Here is a 20,660-nt window from a genome sequence, read left to right on the forward strand (position 1 = left end):
ATCACTGGCTGTGAATCTCCCTTGACGCCTCTCACCCTCTTTGCTGAGCTCTCAGGAAAGTGTATGCACAGGCCCGTGTTTTAATGATGCAGAGGCCTTGGTAAAAATCCAGGCCTCTTTGCTCATCTTTTAAGACACTGTTGCCATTCTTAGAAGAGAAACTGGCCAGCACTGGCCTATTGCCCATCCTTAATGGGGCTGTCGGTACAACCCTACAGGCAGCAAAGGCCAGAATGTTTCAACTAGGCACTAGCAAGTCAATTAGACACTTTTTCTTTTCTTTTAAAATGTGTCTCTGTGGATGTTCAGGTATCTGTTGTGTGTAGGGTGGGTATGGAAGCCAGAAGCCAGAGGAAACATCAGGTGTTGCTCGTGAGGGTGAAGTTGAAGACCTTGTTTTTCGAGACAGGATCTCTCCACAGGACCTGGAGCTCACTGAGCAGGCTAGAACTGGCTGGCCAGTGATCTCCAGGGATCTGACTATCTCCAGTTCGTCACCATTGCAATTGCATGCAAGCACTTGCCACCACAAGCAGGTTTTTTTTTTTTTTCTGTCTTTCTTTCTTTTTTTCCTTTTTTACAACCATGCCAGCATTCAAAATCAGGTCCTGTGTTTGTGAGACAGACACGTCACCAGCTGTCCTCTTTTTGTTTCTGTGGGTCCTGTGCTACTCCTATTTCTGACTTCCTGTACATGTTTTTTGCTTACAACATAAAACTAGGTTTTGCTTTGAGACTCGATGTTTTGTGATTTAGTTGTCTTCTGATAGCTCATTTTCCACTGTCTACTGGCCAGACATGCTTGGTGTTAGGTCTTATGTTACTTTTTAAATATTTATTTATTTATTTAATGTGTGTGAGTACACTATAGCTGTCTTCAGACACACCAGAAAAGGGCATCAGATTCCATTACAGATGGTTGTGAGCCACCATGTGGTTGCTGGGACTTGAACTCAGGACCTCTGGAAGAACAGTCAGTGCTCTTAACCACTGAGCCATCTCCACAGCCCCTTATGTTACTTTTAAGCAGTATATCACTGCTTCAAATTTGTAGAAATTATTAAATAGAATATATATTTAATTATACACTCATATAAATACACACACACACACACACACACACACACACACACACACACACCTTTGTAATTTATCCAGGGCCTTGCACACAGTAGACAACTACTCTACTTCTGAGCTACATCCATCCTAGACCTAGTGATTTTTAAATGAAGAAGCCAGGGTAAGTTTCATTGGAAAATGATTGTGAGCAAAGAATCCTAGACAAAAAAATACAGTAGCCTTGTTTCTTTAAAGGCAGTCCTTAATATTCCATGAAGGTGGTTTATACTAGCCAGTGAACAAGAATGAAATGAAGAAGTACGATGCCGGTAATGAATTCAACGATGCGCCTCCAAGCTGGAGAACAGTGTCACAGCTGTATCTTCTACCAGTGAAGAGCCACATATAAGGAACCTCAGGATTGTCCTCTGTAGACACATAAGAGGGAGTGTTGCTTTTAGAAACATCCTGCAGCATTGCTCCTTCTAGGTTTCTTTTGTTTGTGTGGATTTTCCTGCCACATTCATTGGCTTCCACTCACTACCCCTAACACAGTCAGGGATTTATCCAAAGAGCGCACTGACTTCCTTAGTCTCCTAGGTTCACAAGACATCAGAATTTGTTTGGTTGTGTTTCTTACAGGCTCAGTAAATGTTAAGTGTTTTCTCCCTCGTCTCTCTTCCTTTGTATTTTGTTTTATTTTTCTATACACTTTTTGAACCAAGTACTGTAGATGTTTTGATTATAAGCATCTTTGTTGTGAGCCATTCTGCCTATTATAGGATGTTCAACACTGCCACCCTCTGGCCCTGACTCTACCTACTAATGCCTCTTCCTCCTTCCCAGCTGTGACAGCCCAAAAATATCTCCAGACATTGCTCTATGCCCCTGAAAGGTAACATCATTCCTGGCTGAGAACCATCCTGTGTTTCTTTGCATTTCTCATCTCAGTGAGAGAAGATGAACTTTTGTTGGGGGATGAACTCATGCGCCTAAAGGGGCAGGGCAAGGAATACATGAATTCCAGTATCTTGTATAGCTCTCAGCCAGCTCAGCTTGGCAGGTCACAAAAAATTTCCCATACATTCTCTCCCCTCCATCTGCCTCCCTAAGAGCAGCATCAGTGCTCTGAAAATGATCCCTGGACATGCTTTCAGTAGGTGATGGATGGATGGAGCCCAAGCTCCCTGTTAGCACTGTGCCAAAACTCTTCCACATGCCTTGCCTCTTCTCCATTTTTACTGCTCATCTCATAACTGTTCCCATTGTACTGCTCCACTGGTCCAGCCCATGCAGGCCCTTGTTTCCAGCCCCAAACACCTCTGGAAAACTGTGCCTTGTTCCCACTGATTTTCCTAACATGACTCCCTACTTCAAGTCTCATCTTGGAAACTACCTCTCCTAAGAAGTGTTTTTCTGACCTGCTCAGCTCAATGGCCATGCTCTGTCTTGAACCTGGACCTTTATCATCCTACATACATAATGCATAGATGTCTATATGAAGTGTTCAATGAGTCTGTAAATGGCTAGTTTGTTTTTTCTTGCTGGTGTTGCTCTACACAACATTTTAGCATATTGAAAGTAAATGAATGAATGTTATCACTTACAAACCACATTATAATTGAGATGAATGAGAACAAATGATTGCATTTAATGAGAGAAAACTGGGGTCTGGGTGGGGGTGAAGACTTTGTATTTAAGAGTCATCTGAATAACAATTAAAGTTAACACACACTGACTCTTGTATGTCAGAGGTAATGGTTATTTTTTTGCTGCAATAAAATTTTTTTCCAAGGTTAGCAGCACATAATTTTTTTAAACATCATTTTTTATGATTTTTTTTTTTTTTTTTTTGTGGCTTGGAAATTCACAAGGGACCTATCTGGATGGTTCTGGATCAAGTTTTACCATTAAGTCAGTGAAGGTGCTGTGGGCTAAGGCTGAGAACATTGGACAGATGACTCTAACCAGCTCTCAAATTCTATGACACTCCGTGACACCTCAAATAGTCCTGAGATTCCTGCATTATGCGTCCCTTGAGGGCCATGCTCTCTCTGCAGCTGCCAGAGTGGGGGAAATGCACCCCGCAGCAGTCCTGAGGTGCAGGTGTGCTTTATTGGTGGGTCTCTACTGTCCTCTTGTGGTCATCTCTCATATTGTTGCAGTTCTAAGAAAATGACAAAATTCAAGTACTTGCAGAAAAACCTAATTATAGCCCTAAATGCAAAGCTTTGAAGGATGTTTACTCAGAGCCATGAGAGATACACAGGCTTTGAAAGGTTAGGTTTTCCGAGAGTAAACCACTTAGCCGCCCCCCCCCCAAACTATTAAATGCTATGGTACATGATACGGTACAGTGATAGATGAGAAGTGTACTTCTATTTACTATACACATCACCTTGAACACACCAACACCACCTCCATCGCTATCACCACTATCACCATCACTACTGTTGCCATCATCATCATCACCACCATTATCTCTTCCTCCATAACCACAGACATCAGTGCGTCATCGCACCATCACCACCCTCATTTATCCATACCACCGTCACCAGCATTACTGCCACCATCTTACTAAGAACACCATAACCTTCATCAGTATGACCACCGTGACTACCATCACCACCACTGCCATCACACAAAACACCATCATCATCATTATCCCATCATCACTACCACCTTCACTTTTGTTTGTTTGCTTGATTAATTGATTAACTTTTGAGACAAAGTCTCCCTGTTTAACCCTGGCTGTCCTGAAACTCTTTCTCAAGACCAGGCTGCCCTTGATCCTACAGAGACCTGCCTGCCTCTGCCTCCACATGCTGGGATTAAAGGCATGTACCACCACCACGCAGCTTGTTGTGAATACTTCCATCCCAGCTATCACCACCAACTACTCCATCACTGCTGTCCATCCCCTTTGCCACCACTCTCATGGTTACTGCAAACACCACCCCAAATTTGGAGCTGCCAGACAATGGGGACTTTAGGAATGGAAGTTAACAGAATCAACGCAAATAGAACAGATTAGCTACAGAACTACCATTTTTATGGGAGAGTTTACTTTGTTATGAATGTCGACAAATACCTTGTTATTATCAAAGCCCCACAACAGCCCTAAGAGATGAGACAAAGGAGTTATTCCACTTTTGTGTTTGCCTTGCTTTGGGGATATTTATACAAAGAAATACAAATGGAACATAACAAACACCCACATACCTGCCACCTAGAACTGACAGGTATTAATATTTTGTCATACACATCTCAGTTTTTAGAAGATGGAGGAGGAGGAGGAGGAGGAGGAGAAGGAGGAGGAGGAAATGCTCCACTTTTGAGTGGACATGTCCTTTGTAGCTCTTCCTGCTACTGTTTCTCATCCTCCATCCCAGTGATAACTTTCCATTTGATATGATTATGCACAATCTGTGTTTTATCTTTTTAATATGTATTTGTAGTATATTTTATGTATACACACAAGCATATCTTTCTCCTAAGAGTACAGTCTTCTGCATGCTTTTAGTGAGAAGTGCAAGGTATCACACTGGAACACTTTGCAGGTTTTTTTCACTCTTCAATATGCTTTCAATATCATTTCATACAGCTGTGTTGGGAGCATTCCATTCATTTCCAACCATAATAAAGTATCCCCACATGTAAGCCATCCACAGTTTGTTTATCCAGCCCCCTCCTGACGGGCATTTGGATTGTTCCCAATGTATCATTCCATACACTGTGCTGCAATGAACATCATTATGTATGTCCCTTAATATCATATTTAATTACAAATGAGGAAACTGAGCCTCAGACAGGAGGGACTATATGATCTTGCCATCTTCACACAGCTCTCAAATGACAGTCAAAACTGGATCATTATCAAGCTACTCCATCCTCCAAGCATATTTGTACAGGCCAGTATTTCATAAAGGATACAAGAGGGAACAATGATAACTAACCCAAGCTGTGAAATAACCAAACTTGATAAAATGATGATTCTGAGTAGAATATAATTAATTTTCAAAGCAACATATACTGAGAATTGGATGGTATCTACTCAGAACCACTGGTCATGAGCTGAGCTGTGTTTGTGTCAAAGATGTATGTATCAAGAGAGTTATCTGCAAGCCATAGACAGAGACCTCAGGCTCCTGGTCTGTGAGAACGTGGGTTAGTGATGTTCTGTTGTGTATGCTGGTGCATGTATGCATGTGTATATGTGGAAGCCAGAGACAACCTCAGCTATCATTCATCAGTCACTGTCCACCTACTTTTGAAGACAATGACTCTCATTGGCCTGGAGCACACCAACTCAGCTAGGCTAGCTGACCAGCTCTGGGCATGCAAGTGCACACCACAACATCTGGGTTTTGTGCTGGTTCTAAGGTTCCAAACTTGTGTCTTGTTTCTATGTGTTTGTGAACACTTTAGCAACTGAGCCCCAGATCCTTATCTTTTAGGTGTTTAAACATCTGCCTACTCTGCTCGCAGAAGACAGGACTTTTCTATCCAATACTTCAAAGCGGCCATCGCAGTAGCACAAGACTTAGAAAAGACAAAGCAGACAGCCCCAGCTCCAGCGTCCACCCTTGTCCTTAACCAATACCTCCTTCGTTAGGTGGCATGGGAAGTTGCTGCAGCTAATCTTACTGACTTACTAGAAAGATAAGTAAATAGTTTTTGTCACCTTAGATTTGCTAGCCAGATGGCCCTGTTCAAAGTTGATGACGTTCTCTGTGCTGTGTTCCTCATCCATAAAAAGGAATGTTTACAGTCTGCATTACAGAGCGAGCTAGGTGTTGTGAGCTCGATGCTACCCACAACGCAGTAGAACTGGAGTTGGCATAAAGCAGGAACTGCTTCTGAGTTTCCCTAGTCATTTAAGTTAGTATTTCCCCAAATTCTTGGTAAAAATAAGATTTGCATTTATATTTTCTCCTATCTTTTCTCACTCCTCTATGTTGCTATGCTTAAATTGCTAAGATTTATAAAATTTATTCTTAGTGGATTCTTCCATTGTTGTCTATGGAAATTAGCAGAGGAAATGCTTGTTCACCAGCTGCCCTTTTCTTATTGGCTTACAGTCATTGACACGGTGATGGGTTTCATACAGACATTTTCATTTAATTATGTCATATACTTAGATCATATGCATCTCTATGCATTCTCCCCTGCCCTGCATAACACCTTTTCCCAGACAGTATTACTTCTAATATCATGTAATAATACATAATTAATCACACACATATAAATATATATTATATATAGTCATATATATTAGACAGATAGATAGATAGATAGATAGATAGATAGAATCCAGGATCTATCCTCTACCTTTTATATAATGGCTTACTCTGACTCAAGAGTTTTTCTGGGAAGAAAGTTCATTCAAGAATGTGTTTTGTGTATCCTATGTCATTAATTTCTTTAAAATTTAGGCTGGCTACCCATAGATTTTGCACTGAAATGACACGACTTTTTGTCTATGGGTCTGGCCTGGTAGTGCATATCTGTGATTCCAATACACTGGATGAAGAGGCAGGAGGGTCATGACAAGTTCAAAGTCAGTCTGATCTAACTAGTGAGTTCCTGGACAACCAGGAACAGAGTGAGACTCTGTCTAATAAATACAAAGGAAAAGATTTTAGATCTGTAATAGGCTGAGTTTCTCTTAGTCAGTACTTCAAGGTTTACTCCCAATAATTGTCCAAGAGAACATTGAGTTTCCACAATTTTTCTTCAGTAGAGGACACATTTCTTTTGTTGTTGTTGTTGATAATGGTGATGATGATGATTCGCTGAAGACCAGTAGCTTTACTGTGTCTCGGCCACTGTTTCCTGAAGTGCAAAGTGCCCATTGGAACCAAGGATTGACATCTCTGGTTTTATTAAAGCTTGTTCTGTTTACTTTAGGAACACAAGTTATCTGTATGATGGATCTGTAGATGGTCTGCATGTGCAAATCTTTCTGCCCCTCTCCTGGTCTACTCTGGGCTGGCTCCTTGGGCTTTCTTGGTGTCCCTCCTGTGATCAGTAGTTCTTCTTCTTCTTTGGTGTCTTCAAATTGACTACCATTTCTGCAAGGAAGTATGCCTCATTCACATCACCCCTGGGATTCAAAGGCTCCTTCTTAAAAAACAAAACAACAACACAAAAACATCAACAACAAAAAGATTCCCCGTTTTATTTTATGTGTATGGGTGCTTTGGCCACATGAATGTCTATGTACCAGGTGCATAGCTCGTGTCCACAGAGGTCAGAGAGGGCATTGGATCCCCTCGGAAGTGGAATTATGACTAGTCATGAGCCACTTTATGGATGCTGGGAATTAAGTCTGGGTCTCTTCAAAAGTAACAAGTGCTCTTAACTGCTGAATTAGAGAAATAAATTACTGGACCCATAGTGTATGTCATACAGCCTTAAAGCCTCCAGTACAGCCATGGAACAGATCAGACTGTCTTTCAGATCTTCACCTAGTGGTATTCTAGGAGAGAGTCCATAGTCTGTGGGAAATGGCATCCAAGTCTCTGGACTAGAGCAGGTAACCTTGAGCCTCACACAGTGAGTGGAAAGCTTGGTGAGAATGGGGCCACTAGTTTGACTTGTCAGACAGTACCCAACTCAACCACAACACTCACCAGTGCTTAGAATAGTTGATTACCATAAACTATTTGACTATTACTAGGAATAGTAACTTAGGGTTGTTGTTTGAAACACACAATTTTTGAAGTTTTAAACATTCACTTATTTAATGTGTGTGTGTGTGTGTGTGTGTGTGTGTGTGTGTGTGTGTGTTTGTGTATAAGCTAGCACATGCATCTAGTATGCATGTGCAGAGATTAGAAAATGATTTGTGCCGCTGAGCAGTGGTGGCACACGCCTTTAATCTCAGCACTTGGGAGGCAGAGGCAGGCGGATTTCTGAGTTCTAGGCCAGCCTGGTCTACAGAGTGAGTTCCAGGACAGCTAGGGCTACACAGAGAAACCTTGTCTCATAAAACCAAAAAGAAAGAAAATGATTTGTGGGAGACTGGACCAAACTCGGGACCATAAAATTCCTAGCACCAAGCCTTTTGCCTACTAAGCCATCTTGCTGGCCCAAATTCAATTTAAAAGTATCTTAGAGATGGGGGGAAAAAAAAAACAAACTCTGAATATGCCCCAATGTCCCTCCATCCCATTTCCAATTCATCTGACTAAGTCATTTGACTAAGAAAGAAGCTGCTACCTGGCTCCCTGGCCCATACACTTGATTCTCCTGAATGGCCAAGGCTCTGGCAGGAAACATGCATGCTCCTGTGTGAGTCACTGCAGCTCCCTCCCTCCGTGGCTCTCCAGGTGTTGTACTCTGTCTCAGTTACATCCATTGACCTCTCATGCTTTCAATAGGCTCCTGGATGCAAACGTGTAATATTACAGCCTGATGTGATTGTTCACCAGAGGTCACAATCATTTTTCTCTCTCTTTGTTTACTTGATGTTTCCTGAAGTCTTTTCGTCTTATTTTCAACATTCCTGTGGGGCTTTTTGTATATTTCTTCTTCTCTCATATCCTGACTGCAGTTTCCTGTCCCTCCTCTCCTTCCAGTCCCTCCCCTGATCCACCCCCCTCTTCCCCAGATCCGTTCCTCCTCCATTTCTCTTCAGGAAAAAAGCAGGCTTCCCTGGCATATCAACCAAACATGGTATAAAAAGTTGCGTCAAGACTAGGCACATCCCCTCATATCAAGGCTGGACAAGGCAACCCAGGAGGATGGTCACAAAAGCAGGCAAAAGAGTTAGAGACAGCCCCCATTCCCTGTTAGGAGTCGCACAAGAACACCAAACTGCAAAATCATAACATATATGCAGAGCACCTAGGTCAGACTCATGCAGGCTTCCTGAGGATCGAGCCCTGCTTAGTTGATTCTGTGAGACGTTCTCTTCTGATGTCCTCTCGCTCCTACAACCCTTCATCCCCCATCTTCCTCAGGGTTCATTGAGCGTCACCTAATGCTTGGCCGTGGATCTCTGTATCTGCTCCCATCAGTTGCTGGAGTAAACCTCTTCGAAGACAGTTATGCTAAGCTCTGGTCTAGAAGTATAACTAGGTGCTTGTTTGCGTCAATTTTTGCCAGTCATGTTTGGTTCTATCCTAGGTCTTTGGGTTATCAAGCATCTGGTTCCTGGCCTTCCAGGGAGTGTCTGGCATGGGCTCCCTCTCCTGGCTGGGTTTCAAACTGGGCCATTCATTGGCTGGTCACTCCCACAAGTTCTGAACCATTATTACCCCAGCATATCTTGTTGGCAGGACAAATTATTCATCCAAGGTCTTGTGGTTATGTTGCTGTCCAAGCCCTCCACTGTATGCTGCCTGGTTACAGAAGATGGCCAGCTCAGGCTTCATACCCCCATAGCTTTGCCTGGTTACAGAAGATGGCCCACTCAGGCTCCATACCCCCCATTACTAGAGCTGCATCTTTGTTAGGTGATTTTTTTCATCCCTGACAAAAATCTCTCAGAGACTCAATCTATAAGAAGAAACAGATATTTGAGTTCAGGATTTCAAGCCCTGTCATTTGGTTCCACTACTTTGGGTCACAAGACCATGAAGGGGAAGATCTTGTCTGAAGTCACGGCAAGGGGTTCATTTTAAGCCAGTATCTTAATTACCAGAAACATAACTTCATACATTGAGGTGACGTTTTTGTAAAACTGAAATGCAGTTAGTTCTTCTCTTCTTGAAGGCAAACTGTATAATAAGCCAGGTTATATCCAGTAAGTTGCATAAGGGTCCCAGAGAGGGTTGTGCCTTTTTCTTCCCCTTGTATTACACAAAACACCCACTCCACTTCAACCTATTCGGCTTTGCCATGGAAACAATTGCCAAGATGACTTCTAAATCATTTACATATTTAGTTTGCTTGTAAGAGTGTATGCACACATGTGTATGATGAGATGGGAGGAGGAAGTGAGAAGAAGAGAGGGAGGGAGGGTGGATGGGAGGGAGGGAGAGGGAGAACACACTAAGGAGGGGCATAAACATGTCATGACACACATGTGGAGGTCAGAGAACAACCTACAGGAGTCCGTTTTGTCCCTCTACCATGCGGGTCCCAGGAATTGAACTGAAGTTTCTCAGGTTTGGTAGCAAGCACTTTTACCTAGGGAACCATCTTGGCAACCCCCAAACATGATTTTTTTTAAGCTGCTTCAATAGTGATTTCCGAAGGAAGCAGCACACTTTGGTTGGCATTCACCAGAGAGCTTCAGCAGAAGCTACTTCATTGTCTTTGAATGTTAGAAAAGTAGCAAACGATCGTATAAGCCATCTACAACTTCGTCCCTATATTTCTACAGCTTATAAGTCTTAATCAACCCTTAAACACGTGGGATCTCCTTAGAACAAAAAAGCGGCCAGTTGGCTGGGGGAATGAGTGGTGATAACTCAGTGGCCCATTCATATTTTGAGAGGGGAAGAATGTGTTTAAAGGAAACAAACAACAAAAATAAAATGTCTAGGTTTCTGTAAACCCCTCCAGACCATCTAATTCCTACTAGCCTTGATCTATTTTCGGAACTGCTGTCTTTTTATAGCACAACCTCCTGGTTTACTGACTAGTGTGTCTCAATGTCTTAGAGCTACTTCATAGCTATGAATCAGTGTCTGTTCACTTTTGAATCATTATGAAACCAGACTCCCTACTGATTCAGGAATACAATAAAACCTTTAACATATTGTGGTGGTTGGAACATTCTCCACTTATGGGAAGTGGCATGATTAGGAAGTGTGGCCTTGTTGGAGGAAGTGTGTCACTGTGTAGGTGGGCCTTGGAGGGTTCCTATGTTTAAGCTCTATACTCTGCCTGGCTGCCTGCAAAAGATAGTGTTCTTCTGGCTGCCTTCAAATCAAGATGTAAAACTACCAGCAATTCCAGCACCATGTCTGCTTGCACGCTGCCATGCCTCCCACTATGATGATAGTAGACTGAACCTCTGATACTATAAGCCAGCCCCAGTTAAAAGTTTTCCTTTATAAGAATTGCCTTAGTCCACTATGTTCATAGCAGCCTTATTTATAATAGCCAAAAGCTGGAAAGAACCCAGATGCCCCTCAAACAGAGGAATGGATACAAAAAATGTGGTACATTTACACAAAGGAGTACTACTCAGCTATTTAAAAGAATGAATTTATGAAATTCCTAGGCAAATGGTTGGACCTGGAGGGCATCATCCTGAGTGAGGTAACACAATCACAAAAGAACTCAAATGATATGTACTCACTGATAAGTGGATATTAGCCCAGAAACTTAGTCTAGCGAGATATAAGATAGAATTTGCAAAACACATGAAACTGAAGAAGAACGAAGACCAAAGTGTGGACACTTTGCCCCTTCTTAGAATTGGAAACAATCACCCATGGAAGGAGTTACAGAGACAAACTTTGGAGCTGAGACAAAAGGATGGACCATCTAGAGGCTGCCATATCCAGGGATCCATCCCATAATTAGCCTCTAAACGATGACACCATCACATACACTAGCAAGCGTTTGCTGAAAGGACTGTGATATAGCTGTCTCTTGTGAGACTAGGCCGGGGCCTAGCAAACGCAGAAGTGGATGCTCACAGTCAGCTATTGGATGGACCACGGGGCCCCCAATGGAGGAGCTAGAGAAAGTAACCAAGGAGTAAAGAGATCTGCAACCCTGTAGGTGCAACAACATTATGAACTAACCAGTACCCTGGAGCTCTTGACTCTAGCTGCATATGTATCAAAAGATGGCCTAGTCGGCCATCATTGGAAAGAGAGGCCCATTGGACTTGCAAACTTTATATGCCCCAGTACAGGGGAACGCCAGGGCCAAAAAGTGGGAATGGGTGGGTAGGAGAGTTGGGGGGAGGGTATGGGGGACTTTTGGGATAGCATTGGAAATGTAATTGAGGAAAATACGTAATAATATATATATATATATATATATATATATATATATATATATATATATCTCACAAAAAAAAAATAGAATTGCCTTGGTTATGGTATCCCTTCACAGCAATTGAAACCCTAACTAAGACATGCCTATTAATTTGATACCTGGCAAGAGGCTTAGGATTTGACCCTGTTTAGAAAAAAAAAGAAATGTATCTTAACAAATGTCTACTTGGGGTGGTCCTGTGGAGGGTGTCTGATACCAATGGTTCTTGAGCCTCAAATGTTACAGCTTCTTCATACCACACTGCGGTAGTCTGACTGGCACAGGGCTGTGTCCCAGGGTGGCCAGAACCAGCGTGTAGGGGCCAGTCCCAGACTGTCTGAATTTATAAGGATTCTAGAGTCAGACCTGCAGACGCTCCCCATGTCTCTGAAACCTACCGTATGAAGCAATTCACATTTCACTGGATTTCTCTCCCGTGTCCCTTTCTCCCATTTCTCCCTCCTCTGTGGGACTTAGACACAAGTTCCTGAAAGTGCCAACCTTATACCTTCGGTGTGCCCAGCCCTGTTTTGAAAAGCCTCTCCTCCCTTGAGAATACTAACCCTCAGAGGAAGTCAGAAATCTTCTGTCTCCTCCCATAGGGATTCTCAGTCTCCCGGGTAAGCTGATAACAGCTGTGCCATCCGCCTGCCAGAGCATCCAGGTTTCTACTCAAATAGATTTTGCTAGAAGACAGTGAATTCTCCTCAATAATGATGCATGCAGCTGAACTCCCTGTCCAGTCAGAACACTCTCTCACGTCCACATCACCAGTAAGGGCAGTTTAGAGAAAGCAGCTCGTTATCATCTTGTCCTTGATGACACAATGATGCATGGTAGACCCAGATTCAAGCCCCAAAGGGCCAAACCAACTGAGGATTTCCTACTCTGATGCAACATGGAACACCTCCTTCTGCATGTGAAGTGGGGGTCTCGCCCAGGGAGCCCAGGCTTGAAGTGAGGGAGTTCCTTCTTTTCTTTTTCTTGAATACACAAAGAAGGCTGGAGGAACCACAGGGTCCCCCAACATTTTAAAGTTTGTATCTAAAACCTTTCATAAGGAATACAGGGCCCTGAAAGACACCGTTTAGGCGTTAATTCGTTAGTGGTTATGACTGTTGGATGCATCCAAAGGTATCAGAGGGACTTGAGAGCCATTACCCAGCGTGTGCTCAGATTTTCAATCTTTCCTTTTCCTCCCTAAACTCACATTCCAACTCATCTCTCCTATGCACCACAACTCCTCTATGTTTGACATTCTTATTTGCAGTATCCTATTAGATATCTCTATTTAATGGTCTTTCATTTTAAATGCTGCTTCATTGACAATGTTTAACTCGACAGGTTAAAAATTGTGTCTTTGGGACTAGGTAATTATTAAATTTGTTAGTATATACATGCTCAAAAATATGTGGCAGACAATGAAAAAAAAAAAAAACTCTGTAAGTTTCACTGCAAACATTATCCAAAACTGAACGAATGGGGCAGTGTCTCCCTTAGTCTGTATTCTTGATAACTAAATAACGTTATATTAATAGAGCAGGGAGTGCTAGCAATTCTCTCTTTTGTTTTTTTTGTTTTGTTCTAAAAACTAGAGTACATTCTCTCTTGATGAAATTTGACATGAAAAGTTGTATTACAGCAATCACCTTGACTCCTCAGACTCCTCGGCGACCGAAGGACACTACGTTCACGTTGGTGGCTCCCACGGAAGCTGAGCCTGGCAAGGGGCATGCAGCTAGGGAGCATATAAGTACAGACTAAAGCGAGATGTGGTGGTATACACCAGTTAAAACAGGTCTCAGGAAGACTGAGAGCTGGAGGCTAACCTGAGCTACGTAGCAAGAACTACCCCAAAACGGAACCAAAAAGAGTATGCTCTGTCAATCAGGGCAGAGGTACCCACACTGGCTGTCGATCTGGGTAGCAGATACATGAAAGTTTAGTGTTTCTCAGTCTGCCCTGTAGTTTAGTAAACAATCTTTATATATGTATATATATATATAGAGAGAGAGAGAGAGTACTTCAATTCAAAATAAGGGACAGAATACCTCCAAAAGCACACAGAGAACAAACTTACCTTTGTAAAGCTAAGGAAGTAAGGTTTCCAAGCCAGCTTCTCAAAGGACTGATCTGCCCTCTTTCTCATACTGTCAGCTTGGATTGCCACATTCCTTGCTAGCTCTCCTTTAGATGGACACCCTGTCTTCCTCCCAGACCCACCATACTTCCTAAGTGTGCATTAAGTCCTTCCTAACCAGAAGGACTTTGGGACAAATACAATGGTGTCACCTAAATTGAGAGATGGCGTCTGATTAACAGGAAATGAGGGAGCGGGTCATGCACATAGGGCTTACCTGTTGCCACAGAGGAAAGCATGTATGCGCAGGCTGCTGAGTGGATGGCATGGGAAGGGGTCCTCCTGTTGTCACTCCCTTGGAAGGGGCATGATTCCCTGGCTCCTCTCAACATCTCTACCCCACACTGCATACAGCTCCAGCCACTTTCTCTCTCACACTGTTTACATATACACCCATGCTCCACATCAAGCTAGAAGCTCCTTTAAGTAAAATAGAGGCACACATCACTCCAGAATGCTCAGTCTTGGTTTTTATTAGCACAGTTCTGCCTCCAGGAGACATAGATCACCAAGGGCACTCACTCACTCTCTACTTGGGTCCTGGTTGTATGTCTGACCCTACTGTTTCCAGATTAGACCAGCTTTCCTCAGGAATAGAGAGGTCCACGAAGGGAAGGCAAGAACTCAGGGTCCCTTTCTCAAGATGGAAGAAGACACAACCACCTAATGACCAATGTCTCATGGAGTAGTGGCAGAACCCTAAACTGCCCTGGAGGTCCAGGCACTTGGAGTTCTCCTACAGATTGGATGCTAGATCACTGGCCTCCCGTAGTGACCAAACCCTAGGTTGACCTGTAAACACTTTTGGCCAATGTTACACACACAATACAATCAGATTACCGGGGCTCTGTGAGCTTCCGTTGTTGGAGTGCAAAGATCAGATATGTGCGCCTTTGGTCTCCCTGCTGCTCTCCCTCTTCTCTGTGTCACACCACCAGCCCTGTAGGAACCTGAGACCCGGGAGGGGTGAGGGACTGTGGGAGGGACTTCGAGGCTAGGAGTGGACCGCTCTGTTAACAGGTCGCTTTTCTGTAAAGAAGCTTTTCAGCAGTAGCACCTGGCTGAAGCTGACCACAAACAGGGCAATAGTCTCGCCTACAGACCAGTAGGACACTCGACTATTAAGGTCTTCAGCTCGGGCTCGGTCCTGAGCCTCCCGCAGTCGATAGTGTGTCTGGGAGTCGATCACAGTCTTCAGAGCCTCGTGAATAGTTACACAGGCAGATTCCATCTAGGCAGGAAGAAAACAGTAGTCAGTTGCTAACCCTAAGTCAGGCAGGGCATAATCCAGCAGCCAAGGTTTACTGCAAATTCCTGGCACCTCTGAGGGGTCTGTGTTAAGCACTTTATGTGGTTTCACAATTGTACAGATAACCTGGGGTGAGGGGGGGCTCAAAGAGAGCAACTTATTCAATCACACAAGTTTAATAAGTAACAGAATCAGCCTATGTGTGCAAGCCATAGTCTGTGTATCTTCTTTAATCCTCTCGATGCCCTGACAGACTGGATCACTACCTCCAGTCAAGGACAACCAGATCATAGCTTACTTATCCTACTGATAAAGAAATTGAGCTCAAAGAGGCTAGATGAACGGCTTGAGGTACCCAACTAACTAACAAGCTGTGTGAACTAGACTTGATTATGCCAGACTTCTACTGTATAGCAGATGTCTACAGTTTCATGTATAAACACAACACGTGTGAACATACAATCATGCACATACACACAGATGTTCACATGGGATTGCTGCTCCTCACATTCTACTTCCAGAGAGCCCTACAGTTGACACCGCACTGGCAGAAGAAGATCCCCACTAAGAAAGCCCCTATGCTGGATGGGAGTGGGCTTGGGGTAGTTTAAAGTCAGAGAACTCAAGAACAAAGGAAATCATTAGAAGGAAAGGTGGATAAAGACACATACGTGTGTGGTGTGTGTTCAGTCACAGGCTGTGTACGTGCATATGTGTATGTACATACATGTACAAACACACATGCTTTCAAGTATATAAATCCACAGGTACTTTGTTTTTAAGCACCAGGGAATGGCTCCTTTGGTTCTCCAAGTTAGAAATCCATTCTCTAAGTTCATTTCTGTCCCAGCACACTTGGAAACTTAGTGGTCACTGGATCCACAGAGTGGGAATTCCTCCAACCCTTGGCCCTAGCTTAACACTAGTCCAACCCCTGGGGCTAGGGGGACATATATCAACCACAGCCCATGATTAGGACACATGGCATAAACCCTACCCAAAGCAGTAAGTCACCAACAGTGACACACACTGAAGAACACTCCCTTATCTTCAGTGGATGCTACCTCCCCATCCACTGGGGTCTCCATTGGTACTAGTCTACCACAAAGCTTGTTACCACAACATTTCAGTTAGTTACTTCAGGGGATGTGGGAAAGCAGGCATTGGGTAAAAAGAGAACCATACGATACGGAGTAAAATGGACTGGTGAAAGAGGAAATTTACAAATGCCACCTGTCCTCCTCACCACAACAGACTCACACTGGAACTGAAACTCCAAGCAAGACATTCTCTGTTGCTCTAATGCATGAACCTTTTTCTCTCTCACTTTCTCCCACTGGTACAAGAGGGATTCCTTAAACTTCCATGGTTTCATCAATGACCAACAGAACTGAAGATCCCTTCAGCTGGATCTTCTAACTTCTATCTAAACAGCCAAATGGACATACTAGATATTGTACTGGGCAATGAAACTCCATTCCCTAACCTCCCAGAGATGGTAGGAAACTGGGCATGAGCCACAGAGAAATAGGACATATGGTCTCCTCAGAGAGCACACAGGAGGAAAAACTGGCCTCCTTAGAGATTTGAGACATTCTGGCTTTGGTCAAGAAATAAGATGGTTATTCCTGTCTTACAGGTTCCTCAGGCCATGGTGATCAGTCATAAGACAAGTATTTGGTGTCACACCTCCTACACCAAGGTATCAAGAATATAGAGGTAGATAGATACCAGAGGCTTGGCCCTTGGGAAGCCCAGCCTATATGTAGGAGGGAGGGAGAACAGAAAGAAGAACTCCAGATGGAGGCTGAGGTTAGTCAACAATCTTGAGAGCCATGGAAGTCAATGGAAACTATCCATCCTCCATAATTGCTGCAACTTCTCTTCCACAGTGGGGATTTGTTGTCCAGCGATTGTACTTAGTAGCCGCCCTGTGCTGACTTACTACACAAGTGGTCACCAAAGGGACATGAGTGGACATGCTATGTGTATTACTACAGGCCAAGGCTTTGAAGGGACAGCTGTGCCTTTCTCATTTCTGCCTCTTTTGGTATCCAGGGACAGAGAACGCTGAAGCCCGAGGGAAAGGAGAAGGATGGCGAGAAAGAGCCTTGAGGCTCAGGACAAAGTTCTGTAGTAGAGTATGTGCTAAGCAAGGTCCCAAGTTCAGAAAAAAAGAAAAAGAGAAAGAATAGAAAGGAAGGGAAAGAGGGAGAGATAGGGAGATAACAAGAAAGGGAAAGTGGAAAGGGAAGGGAGGGAGAAAAAGAGAATATGAAGAGGAAGTGAGAATTAAAAACAAGCACACACACACACACACACAGAGAGAGAGAGAGAGAGAGAGAGAGAGAGAGAGAGCCTGGATTCCCAAGTCACCATCCAACCTTTTCCAAACTACCCTGAGAGCAGTGCACTACCCAGTGTGCTAGGCCCTGACATATGAGTTTGTTATGGCAGCAGCTGGTCTGACCCTCACCAACACACTCCTGAAGCAGGACATTGTTCTTCACCATCTGAGCATATGACACAGCAGACAGGTACATGTCAGAATTTTGGAAGACGTGCCACGCCCGAGAAAGAGAGTTGGAAGGGTGGAGAGGAAAAGTGTTAGCTATGAGAGGGCTCTGGCTAGAAACAGGAGACCAGAAGTGGTATGGAGTCTTTTACAGCTAGAGGGTGATTCTGGTTCATCAGCTAGGACAAGGACAAAAAAAGCAGAAACATGATGAGAGTGGGAGGGTTCCCCTAGTCCTGTCACGGTCATGCACACTCACCTGAGTGAGAGCCGTGACCCTGTTCCCCATGTCTGGGAGAATGGGGGGCTCGTCACCCACTTGGAAGTCAAAGTAGACGGTCTTATGAGAGAAGGTGGAGAACTCATTACTGAAGCAAAACCGGTAGACGCCCTTGGCCTCTGTCTTGTACGTGAAGCTGTCATACTGCTTCTTGGTCTCCCTGTAGATGACGTTGCCCCTGGGGTCTTCCACATAGCAGTCCACATCGTAGTGGCCTCCAGTGATAACCTGACAACCACAAAAAGGGTGCAGTGATGGGGAGGCAAGCAATTCTTTGAAATGCTGACCATAACGGGGACCCCGCTAAGCATTCTGTAATTTAACCCTCACCATTTTCCAACACAGACTCCATGTAGCTTCCCATCCTGCTGAGCCTACGCAGTTAAGAGGCAGTGACCACTGCACTCGGTGTTTTTCTTAGTATTACTACAAAACATTTGACAGAAGCAATTCAAGGAAAAAAATCCAAATTTATTTGACTTGCAAATAAATTCAAATTTATTTGACTTGCAAATAAATTTGAGGGCATAGTTCATCAGGGAGAAGGCATGGTATCTGGAACATGAAGGCTTCCAGGGGTAGGGGTAGGGGCTAATCACATGGTATCCAGAGTCAGGAAGCAGAGAAATGAACGATAGCATTCAGCTGGTTTCCTCCTTTTTATTCAGCCTGGTGAATGATGGTACTCCCACTTAGGGTGGCTCTTCCCACTGCAATCTAATCTAGAAAGCCCTTTACATTCTCAGAGGCTTGTCTCTTTGGTGGTTATAGATTTCCCCCCACTGATGGGGCATGCCTACCCTCAACGGCTTCTGGAGCCTCACTAGCCACATCAAGAATGCTGGGGTGGGGGGGGCGGTTGTTGTTGTTGTTCTTGTTTGTTTTGTTTTGTTTTGTTTTGTTTCTTCGAGACAGGGTTTCCCTGTATAGTCCTGGCTGTCCTGGAACTCTGTAAACCAGGCTGACCTCGAACTCAGAGATCCACCAGCCTCTGCCTCCCAAGTGCTGGGATTAAAGTCCTGCGCCACCACTGCCCAGCCAAGAATATTGTTCTTATTCTTAGGCTGCCTGTGCTGAGGCAGGCACACACACACACACACACACACACACACACTGTATGTCGTCCATAGATGTGAGAGCAGTCTCATCAGTGACTCCACCATACATGGAATTGTCAGCAGAAGCAACCTTCAGAGCGTCTACCATAGAAGGGCTTACTCATTGTACACAACTGGGGTGCCTGTGTCACCTCATTTCTAGAGGTCTTGCTTTATGGTGGTCATTCATCCCTCTGACCCTATGCCTACTCATTAACCCTAGGGGATAGAGCCTTTACCAAAGCAACTGTTAGCTATGAGATCTGTCCATGGAGACCAAAGTGCAGGACCTAACTTTGTTGAGCCATATGGTAAGCAGAGAGGCAAGCCACATAGCCACACCACTGGGGAGGGAGTGTGTGTGACTGTCCTTAAGTATACACTGGCAGGGTTCGAAGTCTGCACTGAACCCTCCTTTCAAAAAAAAAAAACCCTTCATCACTCCAACTATGTCACCCCAAACTCCAGCTGTAAAGGATGCAGCTGACTTCAGCACCAGCAAGACACCCAGCCCAAAGTGACAGTTGGGTCAGACTGCCACCCAGTGGGTGTCCAGCTAATTAATACTGATGTTCCTGGAGGTACCTGGGAGAGGTCATTCTGGTCAATTCTGCAGGGGGCGACAGGGGGCGGTAACAGGCCCCCCATCCTGAGCGCTCACCTGTAGCCTGCCTAACTCCCCAGTGCCCCTGGCCCACTTCGGGAGGGCTCTGGCAGATACAAACGTTTCTTCTCAGGGAGAAGTCAACCGGTCTGGGGTTGTTATCCCCGACCCCCTCAGCCTTTGGTGGCTAATCTTGGCCGCTCCGGATGGCGGCGCACCAGTAGCCCCAGTGAGACGCGGCTAGGGCCGCACCTGGTAATCCAGAGAGAACTTCACGCCCTGCTCCACCTCTTCGTGGAAGCACTGCTTGGCGTTGTCCGGCAGCTCGAAGGTGAGCTCAGCGCTCCGCAGTGGCTCGGCCCGGAGCAGGAGCAGAAGCAGCAGCTGTAGCAGCATCTGGAAGGATGAAGCGTGCGGAGCCTCGTGGACCATGATGCTCCGGGCCTAGTCCTCTCTAGGCTCCCGCGCAGCGACAGCAGGGACAGCAGGGAGAGGGGAGGGGCCCCCTGAAGAGACGTGGCGCGAGCTCAGCACAGCGGTTCCGGGTGGCGGCCACTCCGCGCGCAGCCGCACACCAGAGAGGTGGGCGGGGAACCTTTCCGCCCGCTGCGCAAGCGCATCACTGAGTTTAGGCGCTATTGTATTTGATGCGGCTCTTGGACTCGGGTACTTCTCAGTGCGTCCCTTCAACTCGGAAACCGTTGGGCTTCTAGTCTGTTTCTGACTTGCTGTCACTTAGTGTCTGCCACGTCTCCGGAGAAATCCCGGA

The 20,660-nt window shown here is 44.7% G+C and overlaps 1 protein-coding gene across 1 annotated transcript; it reads right to left on the reverse strand.

Annotated features, from left to right (window-relative positions):
• Positions 1 to 14,600: 14,600 nt before the first annotated feature.
• Positions 14,601 to 20,441, reverse strand: Tmed3 (transmembrane p24 trafficking protein 3). Its single transcript, NM_025360.2, has 3 exons — positions 20,144 to 20,441; positions 18,170 to 18,418; positions 14,601 to 15,377 (listed from the first exon to the last, which is right to left on the reverse strand). Exons 1-3 carry the CDS (start codon positions 20,321 to 20,323, stop codon positions 15,141 to 15,143), a joined length of 666 nt encoding a protein of 221 aa, NP_079636.2. The 5' UTR covers positions 20,324 to 20,441; the 3' UTR covers positions 14,601 to 15,140.
• Positions 20,442 to 20,660: the final 219 nt, after the last annotated feature.

Source organism: Mus musculus, chromosome 9, assembly GCF_000001635.26.
Source record: "Mus musculus strain C57BL/6J chromosome 9, GRCm38.p6 C57BL/6J".
In the NCBI taxonomy this organism is placed as follows: Eukaryota; Metazoa; Chordata; class Mammalia; order Rodentia; family Muridae; genus Mus; species Mus musculus.

Coding starts and splice junctions, on each gene's coding strand:
- Tmed3 (NM_025360.2), bottom strand. CDS start 20,323: ATGGTCCACGAGGCTCCGCACGCTTCATCCTTCCAGATGCTGCTACAG. Junction 18,419..20,143: donor AGTTCTCTCTGGATTACCAG/GTGCGGCCCTAG, acceptor TGTGGTTGTCAG/GTTATCACTGGAGGCCACTA. Junction 15,378..18,169: donor GGGTCACGGCTCTCACTCAG/GTGAGTGTGCAT, acceptor CTTCCTGCCTAG/ATGGAATCTGCCTGTGTAAC.